General features: G+C 58.9%; 2 protein-coding genes across 3 annotated transcripts in view; both read left to right on the forward strand.

Moving 5' to 3' along the window:
* Positions 1-7,697, forward strand: part of CELSR3 (cadherin EGF LAG seven-pass G-type receptor 3) — a 32,871-nt gene extending 25,174 nt beyond the window's left edge. Inside the window, 9 exon segments of the mRNA XM_054076319.1 lie at positions 86-165; positions 816-942; positions 1,557-1,670; positions 1,822-1,958; positions 2,052-2,158; positions 2,945-3,118; positions 3,261-3,461; positions 3,638-4,718; positions 5,378-7,697. Of these exon segments, the coding sequence (XP_053932294.1) occupies positions 86-165; positions 816-942; positions 1,557-1,670; positions 1,822-1,958; positions 2,052-2,158; positions 2,945-3,118; positions 3,261-3,461; positions 3,638-4,718; positions 5,378-5,405 (2,049 nt within the window). The 3' untranslated portion in view covers positions 5,406-7,697.
* Positions 7,698-10,133: 2,436 nt separating this feature from the next.
* SLC26A6 (solute carrier family 26 member 6) lies at positions 10,134-16,148 on the forward strand. Of its 2 annotated transcripts, none has more exons than XM_054076715.1 (20): positions 10,134-10,230; positions 10,585-10,739; positions 11,027-11,166; positions 11,255-11,365; positions 11,629-11,804; positions 11,901-12,065; positions 12,195-12,347; positions 12,530-12,612; positions 12,702-12,849; positions 12,957-13,070; positions 13,177-13,254; positions 13,395-13,490; positions 13,614-13,720; positions 13,809-13,878; positions 14,044-14,136; positions 14,222-14,326; positions 14,860-15,045; positions 15,189-15,243; positions 15,521-15,642; positions 15,723-16,148. In XM_054076715.1, the coding sequence occupies exons 2-20, from the start codon at positions 10,612-10,614 to the stop codon at positions 15,744-15,746; spliced, it is 2,154 nt and encodes a 717-aa protein (XP_053932690.1). In that variant the 5' UTR covers positions 10,134-10,230; positions 10,585-10,611; the 3' UTR covers positions 15,747-16,148. The 2 variants fall into 2 exon arrangements, with proteins under 2 accessions (XP_053932690.1, XP_053932689.1); XM_054076714.1 differs by having other exon boundaries at positions 10,141-10,230; positions 10,582-10,739.
* Positions 16,149-17,898: the final 1,750 nt, after the last annotated feature.

Below are 17,898 nucleotides of genomic sequence, written 5' to 3' on the forward strand. Positions count from 1 at the left end.
CTGGAGTCTGCCCACGCTCTGCGCTGGGGATGTCAGCTCAGAGCCAGCCCTTGGCACAGCTTCTAATCAGTGCCAACACTTTCAGATGAATGGGGTCATGTTCCTGCTTGTGGCCAAGATGTCCTGTTCCCCAGGCCAAAAGGAGACCAAGAAGAAATCGGTGCTGTGAGTATTAGTGGCCAAACTCCCAGCAGAGCTCCTGTGGCTCATGTTTTTTAGCATTTTCAGTGATCATCCTCCCTCTTCCACCACTGCAGAGTGTGCCTCGTTGTATCAGTGTCAGCTTTGCAGCCACTCTCCTCTCCCACACCTGCTGGCAACATTAATCTTTCCCAGACTTTGTCCTTCCCTCTTCCTACTTCCTCATCTCCACTGTCCCACCAGCCTGTCCCCCTTCACTGCTTGCCCTCATAGCCCCCCCCTTACGTCTGCTTGGATTCAACACTGCCCTTGTTGACTCTCAGCACCTGCTTGTTCTTCTCCTACATGCTCGTTCTGAGCCCTTTCCCCACCCTTTTCCTTCCCGCCTGGGTCAGCCCTGGAGCTCGGCTCAGCCTGCTGTGGTTCCAAATGGCCTGTGTCATTTGGGCTCCTGTGTTTGCCATGTGTGATCCAGAAGGGAAGGCTTGGGAGTCGGGAGGAGCCGAACCGCTGTGCAGAGATGAGCCCACAGCGCTGAATGCAGCAGGGAGGGCTGGGCAGGAGTGCCCTCTCCCCTCTGGATCTCTGTCTGTGAGCACTAAACTGTAGATTAACAACACGCACTAACCTCTCGGTGTGTGTCTGTGTGCCTGTCTGTCTGTCTCTCTCTCCAGCATGACGTTACGGAGCTCCTTTGTTCTGCTTCTAGTTATTAGCACTACCTGGCTCTTTGGCCTCTTGGCTGTCAACAACAGTGTCCTGGCTTTCCACTACCTCTACACTGTCCTCTGCAGCCTCCAGGTAACTGTCCGGCCTCTGCCAGGGGAGGGCACAGGTCAGCCCAGGAGAGCGTCACTGTGGTCCCCATGGCTCTCTATGGAGAGGCAGCACCCCATGCTGAGCCTCCAACATCCTGCTGGGCTCCTTATCCCTTCCGTTGTCACTGCTTCTGCCTGTCCTCGCTGCAGGTCCTGTGGTGAGCGGTGGCACAGAGGTGGCTGCAAGGTGCTTGGTTCAGAGGTGATATCCAGGGGGCAGCAAGAACCATCTTGGGAGGGTAGGGGTCTCCCTGCTCTCAGAGAGCAGAGCGAGAGAGTGGCCTGCACCAAAGGTGGACACTCCAAATATGACCCATGGCAGCACCCCGCAGACCTCGTGCCACCACCATGGCTGGTGTTGCTGCAGGTGACTCTGCCAGCCAGGGCGGGGACACTCCACCCTTTCCTCCCTCACTCATGGCCACCATGGGTGTTAGCGCTGGTCAGTGTCGAGGGGCTCCTTGGTGCATGTCTGATGGCCGTCACGGCCAATGCACTGGGTTCTGGAGGAGCCAGAGAGGCAGCCAATATCTGGTCCTGCAGGTGAACAGGTCAGCCAGGACAAGGAGCTGTTTTTAACAGCATCTCTCCCCGCAGGGCCTGGCTGTACTAGTCCTGTTCTGTGTGCTGAACGAGGAGGTGCAAGAGGCCTGGAAGCTGGCCTGCCTTGGCAAGAAAGGGCAGAGCGAGGAGGCCACAAGGAGTACGCAGGTGGGTGAGAGCAGGAGCAGCCATGGGCCTGGGACAGGAGCTGATGAACATGTCCCTGCTTCCCTGGGGAAACGGCAGGTGGGAAGACTGTCCCCTGGGCTGTGGCAGCACCTCCTTAACGGGGTACGTGCCTCTCTCCCCACCTTGCCAGGGCCCCAACACCTACAACAACACAGCACTCTTTGAGGAGAGTGGGCTCATCCGCATCACCTTAGGGGCTTCCACCATCTCATCGGTGAGCAGCGTGCGCTCTGCCCGTACCCACTCCAGCCAGCGAGCGTACCTCAGGTAGGGAGCAGCACGGGGCTCTGGGGTGCCAGGAGCACCCAGGAAGAGCTGAGGGCTCGTGCGCTGTGACAGTTTAGGCGTCCTATCTTTCAGAGATAACGTGACGGCGCGTCAGGGCTCAGCCTTGGATCACAGCCTGCTGGCTCACGCTGGCCCCACTGACATCGACGTGGCCATGTTCCACCGTGATGCTGGGGGAGGTAAGGCTCAGCCCGGTGCCTGGGTTTGGCACTGATCCAGTGCATCCCAGATTAACTCCTGGCTTGAGGAAATCCCTCCACGTGCAGGCTCTGGTTGTACAATTACATGCTTCACGCCGTGTTTGGCTGTGACTTCCAAACGCTGCCGATATGAAGGAGAGCTGTGTCACATCGCTCAGCCTCCTCCCAGACGGAGGGCAAAGGCTGTGGCCAGTCTCCAGGGAGTGAGAAATGGAGGAGGCAAGGGGAGAGCACAGGCTCTCGTGAGGTTTGTGGGGATACTGGGCTCCCCAGTACAGCACAAGCACTGACCCACTGGAGACAGACTGGTGAGGACCACCCTCGTTGTGAGCAGAGCCTGAGGAAGGTGGGTTTGCCCAGCCTGGAGGAAGAGGAGGCAAAGGGCATTGTACAGCCATTTGCAGCTGCCTTACAGGGAGGTGCCTGAGATGGGCCAGGCGCCTCTTGCCGGGCAGAGGGAGCAGGTGTAGGTGAGGGAAGGGCAGTGAAGGATAAGGCAGACTGTTGCCCTCATGAGAGTGGCCAGCCCTGGAGTGGTTCTGCCTTCCCAGATGCATTCAGAGCCCAGCAGGCCCTGCCCTGGGCAGATGTCAGAGCAGAGACCTCTGGGTCCCTCCCTGCCTCCTTTATTTGGTGGTTCAGTCATTTAAGTGGCAGGTGCTCGCAGGTGCTCACAGGCGCAAATCTGTCCTTCCTCATTTGAGCTGGAAAGCCTCGCTCACCATCATTCCAAAGGTCTCCCCAACATCCACTGTGTCCCTACAGACCAGGACTCGGACTCGGACAGTGACCTGTCTCTGGACGAAGAGCGCAGTCTCTCCATCCCATCCTCAGAAAGCGAGGAGAACGTGCGCCTGCGGGGCCGTTTCCAGCGCCAGTTCAAGCGGGCGGCACACAGCGAACGCCTCCTCACTAACCCCACCAACACCACTCCTAAAGGCAAGTCCGGGGGCTCTGGCAGGCGAAGGGATGAGCTCAGGTCCTTGAGGGACAGGCTGTGTCTTGGGATGGCTTCAATTGCTGCTCACAGAAATATTCTCTCCCTCTTCCCTGGGGCCCGTTTTGCTGTGTCCTGTGCCAGATGTGGATGGTAATGACCTCATGTCATACTGGCCGGCTCTGGGCGAGTGCGAGGTTCACCCCTGCTCCCTGCAGAAATGGGGCTCTGAACGGAAGCTGGGATTTGATATCAACAAGGATGCAGCCAACAATAATCAGCCAGAACTAGCTTTGACCAGTGGGGATGAGAATTCCCTCACCCAGACCCAACGGCAAAGAAAAGGTAACGGCCTGGAGCAAGCGGGCAAGGGTGGCCTGGCTTGTCTCAGGTTGATGTGTACCTGAAGGCTCAGCATCAGATCCATCTTTTAGTGTCCTTGGGGTGGTATGGCTTATCTCCCCCAGCTTTCATGCTCTTCTCACTGTTATGCCAAGATTTGACTTCTCTTTCTGGTGCAGGGATTTTGAAGAACCGCCTCCAGTACCCTCCGACTCTCCAAGGCTTGCCATCTGTCGGCAGGATGACCAATGAGTTGACATGGTACAAGACCTCCACGCTAGGTCACAGGGCTGTTCCTGCTGCGTCCTATGGCAGGATCTACTCGGGGGCGGGCAGTCTGTCACAGCCAGCCAGCCGGTACTCGTCACGGGAGCAGCTTGACATGTTGATGAGGAGACAGATGTCCCGGGAGCAGCTGAGCAGACACAACTCAGGAGAGTGCTTGGAAGCCTTGCCCAGCCGGCATGGGTCCAGGGAGGAGCTGGACACTATCCCCAGCAGGCATGGCTCTACTGAACACCTAGAAAGTATCCCAAGCGGACATGGGTCTAGGGAAAACTTGGATCTACTGGCTGCTAGGCCCAGTCAGAGAGATCATGGGAACACGCTGCCCCGGAGGCAAGGCTCCAGAGACCACCTTGACACTTTACCCTGCAGGTTTGGGTCAAGGGAGCAGCTAGACTGTGGGCCAGTAAGAGAGGTCTCTAGAGAGTGGCTAAACACGTTGCCAAGTAGGCAAGTGTCCAGAGACCGAATAGACAGATTGCCGAGTCGAGATACTTCTCGAGAACAATTGGATTTGCTTTCTAGAAGACAGCCTTCAAGGGACCAGCTAGCATCGGCTAGACAAACTTCAAGGGAGCAGCTGGACTTCCTCTTCAGAAGATCTAATTCCAGAGAGGCTCTGGACACAGTGCCTAGCAGGCATCCCTCGCAGGACAACCTGGGGAGTCTCTCTAGGAGGCAGCTGTCTAGGGAAAACCTAGAGCCGCTGTCAAGGAGACAGCCTTCCAGAGAGAACCTGGAGGCCATTCCCAGCCGACATCCTTCCACTGAACAGTTAGATATACTTTCTTCCATCCTTGCTTCGTTTAATTCCTCTGTCCTGTCCTCGGTGCAATCTTCCAGCACACCTTCAGGTCCTCAGACCACCACCACTCCCTCTGCCGTGCAGATCTCCTCAACACCCTCTGCAATGTGTCCCCCAACGCCTCGCTCCACCACCTCCCACAGCATTTCGGAGCTGTCACCAGACTCAGAGTAAGTGTGTCCTTTCTCAGCCAGGTCTTGTTCTGCTGATCTTTTCCATCATCGTCCTGCCTGGCCTCTTCCCAAAGGGGGTTTGGTGCGGGTGGGAAGTGCTGTGCAAGGGTGAGCCCCGGGGGGGAGTGGCAGGTGTCTCCTGCTCCTGAATTGTGACCAAGCAGGAAGAACCCTCAGGTCAGCTCTGGGTGCTTGCAGTGCGGCGTGAGCAGAAACATCAGCGTATCTGAGTCTGCTCACTCTGCCAGAAGTGATTGTAGCCTTTGGGGAAGATGCTTTCTGCAGCCAGGCTGACCTCATGGCAGGTCCACTTGCTCCATGCCAGCTGTAAGTCCCAACGAGTAGATGTGTGTGCGGCCAGGCTGGCTGGAGAGAAGGAGGCAGCCCGAGGAGCCTTGCTGGCCCCAGACATGTTTCTCCCCAGGGACCTTGTCCCAATCTGTTATTTCTTCCTCTCCAGTTCTATTCCCTGCTGTTACTGCTGCCATCCCATCCCTCCTTTCCTCTTCCCTCTACTCAGGGACTTGGAGACAGTTGTTCCTGCCCTGAGACAGGAGTGGGTTTCTGCCTCATCCCCATCTGGCATAGCTGGGCGAGGCAACTGGAACCTCCGGGAGATTCCACGCCTTAACACTGTTTTTCTTTTCTCTGAGAAGAATAACGAGAAGTGAGGGCCATTCCTGAGGGGCCGAAGCCGTCCACAAGACAGACAGAAGCAGCAGGGCCCTTCGCCTCGCCAGGCACTGCCAGCTGAGGTTTGGTGTCCCCAGGGGCCAGGGGCCAGAACTGATGGTGGTCAGAGGCCCAAAACCGACCCTGCCTTCCCCTGCCCTCCGGGATGAGGGGCCGGCAGCCCACACTTCCCGCCACCAGGAGTCTCCGGGCTCTTGGCTGCCACCATGTTCCCCGTCGCCTGCCCAACGTAACAGGTACCACATGACGCTGTGACCTCTGTGGGGCTGAGTTCTTCCTCTGCCACCTGTTTGTATGCAGGGTGTGTATGTGGAGTGGGGCAGGGGGATGGAAACAGAGCCCAGGCTGTGGCAGCGGGGAGGGTTTTCTACCTTTTTGTATCTTTGTAATCAGAGAGAAGAGAAATTTCTATGGTTATTTTTACGGATGGTCTGTTCCCAAGACCTGGAGCATTTGTCTCGCCAACAGCCCTTTGGCTTTCCTGGGGGTACCCAGTGGGCCAGAGGGACAGTGCCAGGCACTGCTCCGTCGCATCCCCGTTTCAGGGCAGCTGGCCTCGCTGCCCCTCTCTCCCTCCCACCGTGCAGCTCCACCCGGGTCTCGGTGCCTGGCTGGCCCTCAGTCCCCAGCAGCCGCGATGCCCCGCAGCCAGCCCAGCCCCCCTCTGCCCTCCCATGGGACCTCCCCCCCCAGGACCGCTCTCAGGGCTGTATGCCAGCGAGGGCACAAGCGAGTGGGGCAGTAAATTTGGCACTAGGGACCTGCTAGGGGAGGAAACAGGCTTTGCTGTTAAGTTCTGTACTGTACCAGGATGGTCTCACTCCTCAAGAGCCGTTTTCCTCGCTCGGCAAATGACTGCTATGTTTTTACCCACTGTCAGTTGAGCTCTTTAGCCTGTGTGTTACAGCACAAACCTCTCTTGGTTTGTGGGTCCAGGCACGGAGCTGGGTGACCATAGCTCTGCTCAGGAGCAGGTTAGGCTGCTCCCAAAGCTGGTGCCTGCCCTGTGGAGGAACAGCATCCGCAGGAATAAGATGCATCTCCAGTCTCAGGGTCCAGCATTGCCCATAGAAGCTGTATCTAGCTGGTTCCCTGTGGGCTCTGCTTACCTACGCACACATCCCTATGCTCTCTGGCTGGCAAAGCACCCCAGCTAAGAGCGGCCTGGATTTTGAGAGGTGGAGATAAACAGCACTTCGCCCTCTCTGGAAACAGGCTGCCCTGATGGCTTCTCTGCTGAGCCAGGAGCCTGGCCTGGGATCCCACTGCCCCTGCCATGAGGTGACACTTGACGCTCCTCTGTGCCTACCCAGCCTTGGGCCAAGGGCAGCTGGCTCGGCGGGCTGGCATGCTCCCTTTCACCCACTGAGTGTGGTGCCTCTGCTCGGCTGCCCCTGTGGTGCTCTCAGGGCTGCGTGACAGCGTGCTCCTTACTGCCTTACTACCACACTACTGTAGCTTCTTACTGCAGCCCAGCCTGGTGTGTTTACAGGAGAGGACTTGTGCTGCTGTCCTCTGGGTCTCCGGGAGGCCAAGGCCTCTCAGCTGCGTCCCTGAGTCAGCAGGGAGGACGTGAAGGGGACAGAGGAGCTGGGTGATGGGGTGCTGTGGGCCTAACGGGGCTTCTGACCCCAGCAGCACTCCGATGAGGTAGGCCCCCTGCTGCACTTCTACCAAGGATGGGGAGGAAAGGGCCTGCTGACATGTTTACATGCTGTTTGGAACTGCCGCACAGAGGGAGAGCCGGCCGGCCCCACATCCCGGGAACAGTCGGGCCCCTCTATGCTGCCTGTCTTTGCCTTTGTGAACAAACTTGTTTACATGCTTCTATCCAGCTGCGCAGCACTAGAGCCCTGGGCTCTGCCTCAGCCAGCGTTGTGTTGCCCCTCGGTACCCATTTCTTGTCTCTGCTGTGCCATAGAGCCCACTTTTCCACAAGGTTGGGCACAAGGGTGCTTTGAACTGGTGCCAAATGGAGAGCAAGTGACAAGTGCCAAAAAAAAAAAGAGAGAGGCAGCAGAGCCGGTGGCTGTTCCTGCGTAGCTGGGCCAGTCAAGAAGCAAGAGTCAGCCTATGGCTCGGTCCCTGATTGTAGCGCTGTGGCCTGGGCTCCAGGGAGCATCCTCCTTGGATTCGGATTTGGGATTGTTTCTTTGGGGGGCTTGTTTGGGTTTTTTTTTCCTCTCTCCATTTGCTGATTCTGTGGGCAGGGAGCATGGAGACGCCCTTGCCCCTCCTGCCTCTGGCTGTGTAAAAGTGTATCATGGAAGCGCCAGATTTGGAAATAAAAGTCTATAAAATGGTGCTGGCCCCTCTCCCGTCTTTCCCTGCACTCGGGATCCATGGCTGGGGCTGCAGGTGCAGTGCCTGGGCTCGAGGCAATGCTAGGAGGGCGCTTGGGCAGGAGCTCACTAAAGGGGAGTCGCTGTGGCCTGGGGCAAGGTGACCAGGTGACAGGGACTTTGGGTGCTGCCAGTTGCTTGAACTTGGCTGCGTCCAGGCTGGTGCCCCTAGAGACGAGGTTGGCTGTGTTGGTGGTGCCCAGTGGCCCCAACCGGTGGCTCTGCAGTGCCATGTGGGTGTGGTCAGCAGACCTGGGCAACGCCAAGGGGAGAACATCCACCGTCCAAAGGCAGCATGGCCTCAGCAGAGCTAATCCAGCCTGCAGGGAAGGAGAGGGCAGTGGGAGGAGGAGGAAGAGAGGCCTAGGGTTATCCCCTTGCCCTCTGTCCCTCCCTTTCTTGCTGTTGCAGGGGAAAGAGCAGGTGAGCAAAGGGCAGTATTGATCCACGACACCTTGAGCAAGGGTCGCCATTGATGAGCGCAGACCCTTGGTCCTGCGTGGTCTCCTTCTTCAGTGCTGGCCAGAGCCCGACCCAGCCCTGGGTGGCCCCTGACTGGGAGTCTGGGCTCAAGACAGGTCCCAAGGAGTCCCACGGTGGTGGTGCTGGTAGCTGTGGTCTTGTCCTACGCTCTTCCCAACACTGGCCTGGGGGCGAGGGGCCCCGGAGGGCTGGGGGGTTGAGAGGGAGCCCCAGGCAGAGGGTTGGGGGCTGGAGGTTGGGATGCAGGAAGCAGTGGCACAGAGTTGGGGCCAAGAGCGGCGATAAGGAGGCAGTAAATGGCACCTGACGCTATCAGTTGCTACCAAGCAGGAGCCCTGTGGTAGCCTCTGCTTCAGTGCCAGGTGAGTGGAAGCAGCGGCTGCGGGCGGGCGGGCGGGTGCCGGTGCTGACGTTGGCATGCCACTACCTGGCCGTGGTGGGACTGATGGGCACAGGGGTGGGACAGCGCGAGGCTGGAAATGTGGCGGAGGCTGAGGGGAACAAGCTAAGCCCCGCTGCTGAAAGTCAGCTGTGGAGCCTGTGTGTGGCTGCTGTGGCACCCAGGCTGTGCCAACCACCAAGACAGCCAGGGTGGCCGTGGGCTGGCCCCTTCCCAGCCTGCCAGGATGGAATGAGCCTCTCCGACCCCAGAGAACACAATCCTGGATGTTACCGCTTCTGCCACACACCAGCTCCATCCCACCACCCAGGGCAGCCAAAGACTTCCCAGTGCCTGCCCTGCCCACTGGCTTCACCCTGGCACCTGTCAGCCCATTCCATGGATGTCTGCATTTGTGCCGCTGTGTCCTTGTGAGTCTGGCCCAAACATGACTCAGAAATTGTCATGAACCAGTGGTGGTATCAGGTCACACCAGAACCCAGGAATGTTTGGTGGGTTCAGCAGGTCTCTAGTGCCCGCTGGGGACCTTTGGAACAAGATAACAGCTGGGTCTGCACGCTGGGGTAGAGCAGCGCAGTCCACAGGGCACAGCACACCTGATTCCAGCAGGTAAGCAGGGCACGGAGCCTGTGGGAAATATTCTGGATGCCACACGTGAAGGCTGTGGGTAACTCTCCTTGCCCCATCACGGCTGCTTCTCCAGGCTATGGGGCAGCACAGGGGCACCTGTGGAGCCTTAGGGGCACAGGAGAGTGATGGCAGGACCCCAAGCACAGTGCCCCAGGAAGGTGAGCGCTGGCAGCCCTTGGCAGGAGGTTGGCACCAGGATGTGCCCAGTGGCAAGAAGACCCCCATCCTGTGCCTGGCACGGGCACTGGGACACGATAGCACCCCAGGCACAGCTGTGGGCCAGTGGCTGAGGCTGGTCAGGACAGTCCCCAGGATGGGATGGCTTTGGGGACAGCAGTGACAGCCCTGGACCTGCTGCAGCTGTGGCACCCAGCACGACAGGGAATGGGGGGAGCATAGCAGGTGCTGCACAGCAGCGAGGTCGGGAAGCAGGTAGATCCTTGGCAGGGCAGGAGGGAGGGCAGGAGACGGGGAGCGGTGTCTCAAAGATCACAGGCAGGTATTAATAAGGGAGAGCAGAGCATGCACCCAGCTGGTGGCACGCGACTGGCTTGGGCACAGCAGGTAGGAAGGCTGGGGGCAAAGTGGGGGAGATTCGGGCTGGCACAGCTCTGGGCACCCCACAGGCGACTCGTGGGTTTGGTTGCAAGTGGGTGAGCATCTTGGGACCAGCTGGTTGATCCTGGTGGGACGTTGGCACCTCTCAGCTTGAGCCCTGAGCAAGGTCAGGCTCCAGAATGCCTTGGTCCCACAGACCCCAGCCCCACTCCTCCCTGTCCGTGGGAGGAGCGCGAGGCTGGGAAAGTCACCGGTAGAAGGACAACAAGCCCATGATGCTCACTGGGGGTTGACATTCCTGCTCCCCTCATGTGTAAAGGGACAAAGTCTGCCGACAGGGCTGTGGGGTGGTCAGGGATTTGTTTGGTGGCTGTGGTAGCCCCGCTGCCCCAGCTGCATCGCGGTACGTGGTGGAGGAGGGTGGTGGCAGGGGGGTTCTGCCCCGGCAGGCAGAAGGGGAGCCCCAACCTGGGCACCCCAGTGGGGCAGATGGGGCTGGCATGGGGCAGGAACAGGCAGTGCTGATTCCCGGGACCCTGGCTCCCGCTCTGCCCACCACTCTTCAGTGTGAGCTGCTGCTGTTGCTTCAGGACCTCCAAAACTCAGCCCTCCCCCCCCCCGGCCTCGGGGCTGATCCTGCACGCCTGGCCAGGATGGGACGGCTCTGTGGGGCAAGCGGGGCTGCAGGAGGGGCTGTGGGGTGGGCAGGGTGCTGGGTGGGGACATGGCTGAGGTGTCCCTTATCTCCCCGCAGCAGCCCAACTCACGGGAGGGCCAGGCAACCATGGCAGCAGAGATGGCACTGCGCCACCGGCTGCCCCACGAGGTGCTGAGTGAAGCTGAGCTGGAGGAGGTGGCACAGCGGAAACCTCCCACCAAGCCCTCCTTGCGTGACTCTCTCCACAAGGCCAGGTAGGACCGCAGTGGCTGGGGGGATGTGCCCAGCCCCACTGCCATAGGGAGCTCAGCCCTGACTGTCCCCGTCCTTGCAGCAGACACGGTGCAGACCTGCTGGTTGGGTCCCCCAAGCCCAAATACCCATGTCCCCATTCTATTCTCCTGCCTGGAGGGACAACTCCAGCTGCTGGAGCTAGGCATCCCACGGGATCCATTGCTTCCCCGGGGCCCCATCCAGCCCTGCTGATGTCTCTAAGCCCTGAGCTTGCGCTCAGCCCTGGCTCCCACTCATTCCCTACCAGATGCTCAACCTCCACTGCCAAGTCCCTTCTTTTCCGGTTCCTGCCCTTCCTGCGCTGGCTGCCCCGCTACCCGGTCAAGGACTGGCTCCTTGGGGACATCGCCTCGGGCTTCAGCGTGGGCATCATGCACCTGCCCCAGGGTGAGTGATGTGGTCCCTGTGCCATGGCCAGGCAGGGGTGCTGGGGCTCGGCCAGCTGTGACATCTCTCCCTGTTCTCCCATGCCCAGGCCTCGCCTACGCACTGCTGGCTGGGCTGCCGCCCGTCACCGGTCTCTATTCCTCCTTTTACCCCGTCTTTCTCTACTTCTTCTTCGGGACATCCAGGCACAACTCTGTGGGTGAGTTGAGGGACCGTGTGCTCCCATGGGCATGGTGGGGAGGGAACGAGAATGAGCGGGGCATCCACAGCAAAGCATTTCCATATCGAGGGGACACATGCACCCCTTTCTTGCCTTTAATTTGCCTCACCAAGAAGGTAGGTTGGTCATATCGGGGAGAAAGCTGTACTTTGAGCCCGGCCCAAGGGCATGGGTGCTTGCGGACCTCAGAGATGTCCTGGTACTGACCTTGGGCTCCCTGCCCACACCCTGCCTGTCCCCAGGCCCCTTTGCCGTCATCTCTGTCATGATTGGGAGCGTGACAGACTCCCTGGTGCCTAGTGAGAACTTCCTGGAGTTCGTCAATGGCACCAACATCACGATAGTCAATGAGGAACTGCGTGATGCCGCCAGGGTAGAGTTGGTGGCCACCATCACCATCCTGACGGGTATCTTCCAGGTAAGAAGGCCACAGCCCAGCCTGTCAGGGAATGAGGAGCCATGGTGCCTCATAGCTGCGAGCTGTAGGGCACTCCTCTTGCCATCTCTCCTTTAGGTGGCCCTGGGACTCCTGCAGTTTGGCTTTGTGGTGACCTACCTCTCAGACCCGCTGGTGCGCAGCTACACCACTGCTGCCTCTGTGCATGTCCTCATCTCCCAGCTCAAGAATGTCTTTGGAGTCTCCTTGGCTGAGCATTCAGGGCCGCTCTCGCTGTTCATGGTGAGTGAGGATTTACTGCTGCTCCGGGACCCCCTGAGTGCTCACCTGTGGAGCACACAGAGTTCCCCAAAATCCTGCCAGGGAGGCAACTGCTTTCCTGAGCCTGTTCCCTCCTCCTGTGTCCTCTAGACCATCATCGAGATCTGCCAAAAATTGCCACAGACCAATGTGGGCACCCTGTTGACAGCCATCATTGCCATGGTGGCCATATTCATCGTGAAAGAGCTCAACCACAAGTTCAGTGCCAAGCTGCCCATGCCCATCCCCATCGAGCTTATCACGGTACCCACAGCTGTCCCAGCTCCCTGTGGGGACGCAGCCATGGGTGGCACTGTCCTCTCCAGGGTGGGGAAGGGGGGGATGAGATGCCTTGGCGAGTGCAGCTCCTGGGCATGTGTCATCTCCTCCTTCACCACGGTCCCTGTGCAGGAAGGCCCTGCCTCACTCCAGTCATCCTCCCCCAGATCATCATCTCAACCGGCATCTCCTACGGTGTCAACCTGAATGCTAAGTTTGGCATCTCCGTGGTGGGCAACATCCCCAGTGGGTAAGTAGGGCTGGGCAATGAGGGTGCCACAACATCGCGCTTCCTCTGTGGCCCCGCTTTTGAGCCCCATCTCCCTGTCTTGGCTGCAGGTTGAAGCCGCCTGTGGTCCCTAATGTCAGCTACTTTGGGCAGGTGGTGGGCAACGCCTTCGCCATTGCCGTGGTGGGCTATGCCATCTGCATCTCCCTGGGCAAGATTTTTGCCCTCAAGCATGGCTACAAAGTAGACAGCAACCAGGTGATGCTCCGAGAGGCAGGACCCCTTCCCTGGGTGAAAACCAAGCTTGTACTTCTTGCAGCCGGGGGAAGGCACGGTGCTCCCCCACTGCTGCTCTGTCCCCGCAGGAGCTGATCGCGCTGGGCCTCTGCAACTTCCTGGGAGGCTTCTTCCAGTGTTTTGCCATCAGCTGCTCCATGTCGCGGAGCTTGGTACAGGAGAGCACAGGGGGCAACAGCCAGGTGGGTGTGGGCAGCGTTGCCTCCCTCTGTGGGGGTGGACAGGGGACAAGGAGCACAGCAGGTGGTGGGAAGCTCAGCTCTCACCTCCCACTCTCCTCCCCCTCAGGTAGCAGGTGTCATCGCATCCCTGGTCATCCTGGTGACCCTCCTGAAGATCGGAGAGCTCTTCCGCGACCTACCCAAGGTACATATGGTCCTACAGCTTTCATGCCACATCCACTCCTGTGTCCATCCCATGGCAAGGTGGTGTGGTGGGGCAACAGCCAAGGCCCGCCTCCAGACCTGCCCTCAGCATCCTTATAGCTTCAAGGACTTCGCTCCTAGGCCATCTTATCTGCTATCATCATCATCAACCTCAAGGGCATGTTCAAGCAGTTCAAGGATCTCCGCACGCTCTGGAAGTCCAACCGGGTGGACTTGGTAAGGCGCTGGCTGGCGCTGGGGCTTTGCTGTTGTCCCTGGAGAGGGTTTCTCCACCCTCCTTGAGGCTTGCAGGTGTTGGTGGGGATGCCGTGCTGCAGCTGACCGTGTTCCCACCTCCAGATGGTCTGGATTGTGACATTCGTGGCCACCCTCACACTGAACTTGGACATCGGCCTGGGGGCCTCAGTGGCCTTTGGGCTGCTCACTGTCATCTTCCGCACCCAGCTGTGAGTACCCCAGCGCTTGGGCCAACGCTCTGTGCTGAGGTCAGGAAAAGCTGATGGTGACATCAACCCTTTGCTCTGCTCCCTGCAGCCCCCACTACTCCATCCTGGGGCGCATCTCCAACACCGACATCTACAAGGACGTGACTGAATACCAGATGGTAACAGCACCAGGGGTGGGAGAAGACCTGCCTGCCCTGGGGGCTGCTCAAAGCACCCCCAGGGGCTGTTCACTGGGGAAAGGAGTGGGGGGCATTTTGGGGGAAGGAAAGAAGGGAAGCAGAGGGTTCTGTCCCTGGGATAGCATCCTTCCCATCTGCCCCCAGGCACAGGAGATTCCTGGTGTGAAGATCTTCCGCTCCTCCACCACCCTCTATTTTGCCAACGTGGAGTTGTACTCTGAGGCCCTGAAGAAGAAGGTAGGAGAGGTGCCAGCCCCAGGATGCTCCCCGTGTCCCCTGCCTGCAGAGGGTGCCCAGGACACAGGGCTGCATTGTTTTGCAGAGTGGCATCAACGTGGACCGCCTGATCGAGAAGAAGAAGAAGGCCCTCAAGAAGCTGAAGAAACAGCAGAAGAAAGCAGAAAAGGAGAAGGCAAAGAGGAAAAAGGTGCTTCCCTGCCGTGGGGCACCTATCTGGTGCCACTCTCTACCGCCTCCCTGCCTGGCTCTGCATTTGCTGGGTTTGTTGGCCTGTGGGTCTTCCAGATCAGTCTGAGGCCATTGGTGAGGAGAGGCACTGGGACAGAGTTGGGCCATCACGTCACATCCAAAGTTGTCTGGGAAAGCTGGGCTGTTAATGATTAGTTGGTGGAGCCAGTGAGTCATTAGCTATTTGTTGAGTTAATCAGAATTAGGAGCGAGACCAAAAGCTGACCTGGCGCCAGCTAATGAGCCTGGCTCTGGAAAGGGTCCTTGGGGAGAGTGGTGGGTCCCAGCGCGTCTGCAAAGAGCCCAGAAGTGGATGAAGGTGTTGAGCCACGCACCCAGTCCCGGGGCCACCCACCGCCTGCGTCCTGTGGCAGCCAAAGAGCCAGGCCATGCCCCACTGTGCTATACGGCAGGGCGAGCCCGGGCAGGACATGAGGCCAGGTGTGCCACCAGCCCCCATGCACTGAGGCCAGGTCTCCTTCCCTCTCCCAGGATGCAGAGGGTGGGCTGAACGGTCCAGGTGTGGCAGTGATCGAGCTGAATGAGGCAAAGGGCAGCGAGCCCCCCAAGCCCACCCTGCACAGCCTGGGGCTGCCACAGCCTGACTTCCATGCCATCATCTTGGACTTCAGCTCCGTCAGCTTTGTGGACACCGTCTCCATCAAGATCCTGAAGAACGTAAGGGGCTGGGAGAGAAGGCGGGCTGGGAGAGAAGGCAGGCTGGCAGAATCACTGAGGGTATCCCCAGGGCCCTGCAGGGTGGCCTGATGGCCACTGCCCATCCCTCTTCCAGAGTGAAAAATGTTTTCTGCTATTTGCAGATCTTCAGGGACTTCCATGAGATAGAAGTGGATGTCTTCATTGCCAGCTGCCCAGGTGAGGAGGCTCTGCAGAGCCATCTGCCCCTACTAGGCATGGCCAACCCTTCAGGATGCAGCAGCTGGCCTGGGGCTCTGCTGCCTCCCACGGAGCCTCCATCTCCACGATGTCCCCAAGGGACAGGTGCTGCAGGTTGTCCCAGAGATCCAGTCTGAGCCCCGCAGGCCCCAGCGAGGCAGCTAGATCCCTGGTGATTGCCCCGGTGACCCCACAATGCAGAGGTGGGGAGTTTGCTCTGGGTGCCATATCTCCAGGTGTTTCTCCCTCTACGTAGCGCCTGTCCTTACCCAGCTGGAGCGGGGCAACTTCTTCAGCTCAACCATCACCAAGCACTTCTTCTTCCCCTCGGTGCATGATGCTGTGGTCCACGCCAGCAGGCAGCAGCGCCAGACCTCGGTGAGCGCCCAGCCTCACCGTCTCCATCACTGCGATGGAGGTGGTCAGCCAAGCCAACTGTTCCCTGTCTGTCCCCTTAGGTGGACCTCAGCACCAGAATGTAGCCCTGCAAGAGGAGGACATCTCCCAGGGAGCTGCGCAGGCATGGGGGACTTCAGTGCCCCGATGGCACCAAATCACCCACTCCAGGGTCTGCAGGCCCTGTAGCCCCACCAGCTCCTCTGGACACTGACAGCTGCGGCCCTGCCTTGACCATGCGCTGCCTGGCAAGGAGCTGCAGCTGGCCAAGCTGCTGTCCTACCAAGGCACACGATGGGAGCCCCTGCTCAGCCCCAGGTGGTCCTGTTCCCCCTGGTCCAGGTTTGGCAGGTGGCCGAGGGCCCCCACGCCTGGCTGAGGGGGAGATCCCGCTCCCAGCAGCGGGTTGGTGTCACAGATAAATTTGTGTGACATTTCTCAGGCTTTGTTGGAATGCACTTTCTTCAATAAAGGCAACCTCAGGCTGCGCTGCCTGGCTGCACCCTGGCACTGGTGGGTGCTGCCAGCCAGACCCTCGCCTGGCCCTTCCTGGGTGGAAAACTGACTGGATGGCCAAGTCCAAAGAGTGGTGGGGAATGCCACAGTTAAATCCAGCTGGAGGCCATGTAAGGTTCCCTAGCCGAGGCTGGGGGAGGGTTTCCTCAGAAATCCCTGAGATGAGATAAAGACACAAACAAGGTCAAGTGCCATAAATCGAAAGCTTTTATTGCGAAAATGGCAGTAGATGAAAGGCAGCAACAGGAAAGCGAGGCACAAAGATGGAAAACTTAAGCAGGAGTTCAGAATAGGATAGTCACCACCGTGGGTTCACCAGGGTCGGGGTCTCAGAGGTCCTGTGGAGAGTCAGGGGTCCTGCAAAGAGTCAGTGGTGGGCAGAGAGCAACCTGTGCACTGCTTGGGTGATTTTCATAGCTTCCTTCAGTTCAAGTTGTCACGTCCTCCACGTCTTTGCCCAACTGCGATTGCTCTTTGCCATCCTGAATCTCAAGTCAGCATATGCCCCCCCGCTTTCTTCTGTGTAGTGTTGATTGTCTTTGGTCAGCAGTCTTTGAGGCAGCTACGTTTCAATCTTGTTCCTCACGAGCAGTGTCTCCAGGGCTCAGTGTTGGGTTAATTTCTGTTTAATATCTTTACTCAGTATCTGGACGAAGGGATTGAGTATGCCTTCAGTCAGTTTGCAGACGATACTAGCTGGGTGGGAGTGTTGATCTACTTGAGGGAAAAAAAGGCAGGGATCTGGACAGGCTGGATCAATGGGCAGAGGCCAGCAGGATGGGGTTCAATAAGGCTTAGTGTTGGATCTGGCACTTGGCTCACAACAACCCCATGCAATGCTCCAGGCTTGAGGAAGAGTGGCTGGAAAGCTGCCTGGTGGAAAAGCACCTGGGGGTGTCAGTCGACAGCAGGTGAACATGAGCCAGCAGAGGCCAAAAAGGCTAAGAGCATCCTGGCTTGGACTAGCTCGGATCAGTGGCCAGCAGGAGCAGGGAAGGGATCATGGCCTCATACTCAGCACTGGTGAGCCTGCACCTCACATCCTGGGTTCAGTTTTGTGCCCCTCACTACATAAAAGGTACAAAGTTGGTGGAGCACATCCAGAGGAGAGAAACGAGGCTGATGAATGGTCTGGAGAGCAAGGGTTGTGAGGAGCAGCTGAGGGAACTGGGGCTGTGTAGCCTGGAGAAAAGGAGGCTAACAGGAGGCCTCACCTGTGCCTACACCCACCTGGAAGGAGGTTGTAGTGAGGTGGGTGCTGGGCTCTTCTCCCCAGTGACAGCGATGGGACGAAAGGGAACGGCCTCTAGTTGTCCCAGGGTCTGTTCAGATTGGACATTAGGAAACATTTCTTCCCCTAAAGAGTGGTCGAACAGGCTGCCCAGGGAGGTGGTGGAGGCCCCATCCCTGGAGGCGGGTGAGGCGCTCGGGGATGGCTGAACTGGGACGGCTGGACCCAAAGTTCTTTTCCACCTTAGCGATGATTCCCTGCACCAGCCCGGCTGCCACTCGCCTCCCTCTGCCCCTGTTGTGCCACGTTTCCCCCTGCGTTGTGACACCGGTAACGGGGGCGGACACATCATCACCCCGACGCCCGGACCCCTACGGGGTCCCCCCCTACCCGGAGACCCGCGGGCCCCGTCTCCCCCTACAGGGGGCGCCACCCGCGACCTTGCCCCCTTCTTTGCGCATGCGTCAGCAGTGTTTTCCTTCCCCCCCCCC

The sequence above is a fragment of the Cuculus canorus genome, chromosome 11, assembly GCF_017976375.1.
Source record: "Cuculus canorus isolate bCucCan1 chromosome 11, bCucCan1.pri, whole genome shotgun sequence".
In the NCBI taxonomy this organism is placed as follows: domain Eukaryota; kingdom Metazoa; phylum Chordata; class Aves; order Cuculiformes; family Cuculidae; genus Cuculus; species Cuculus canorus.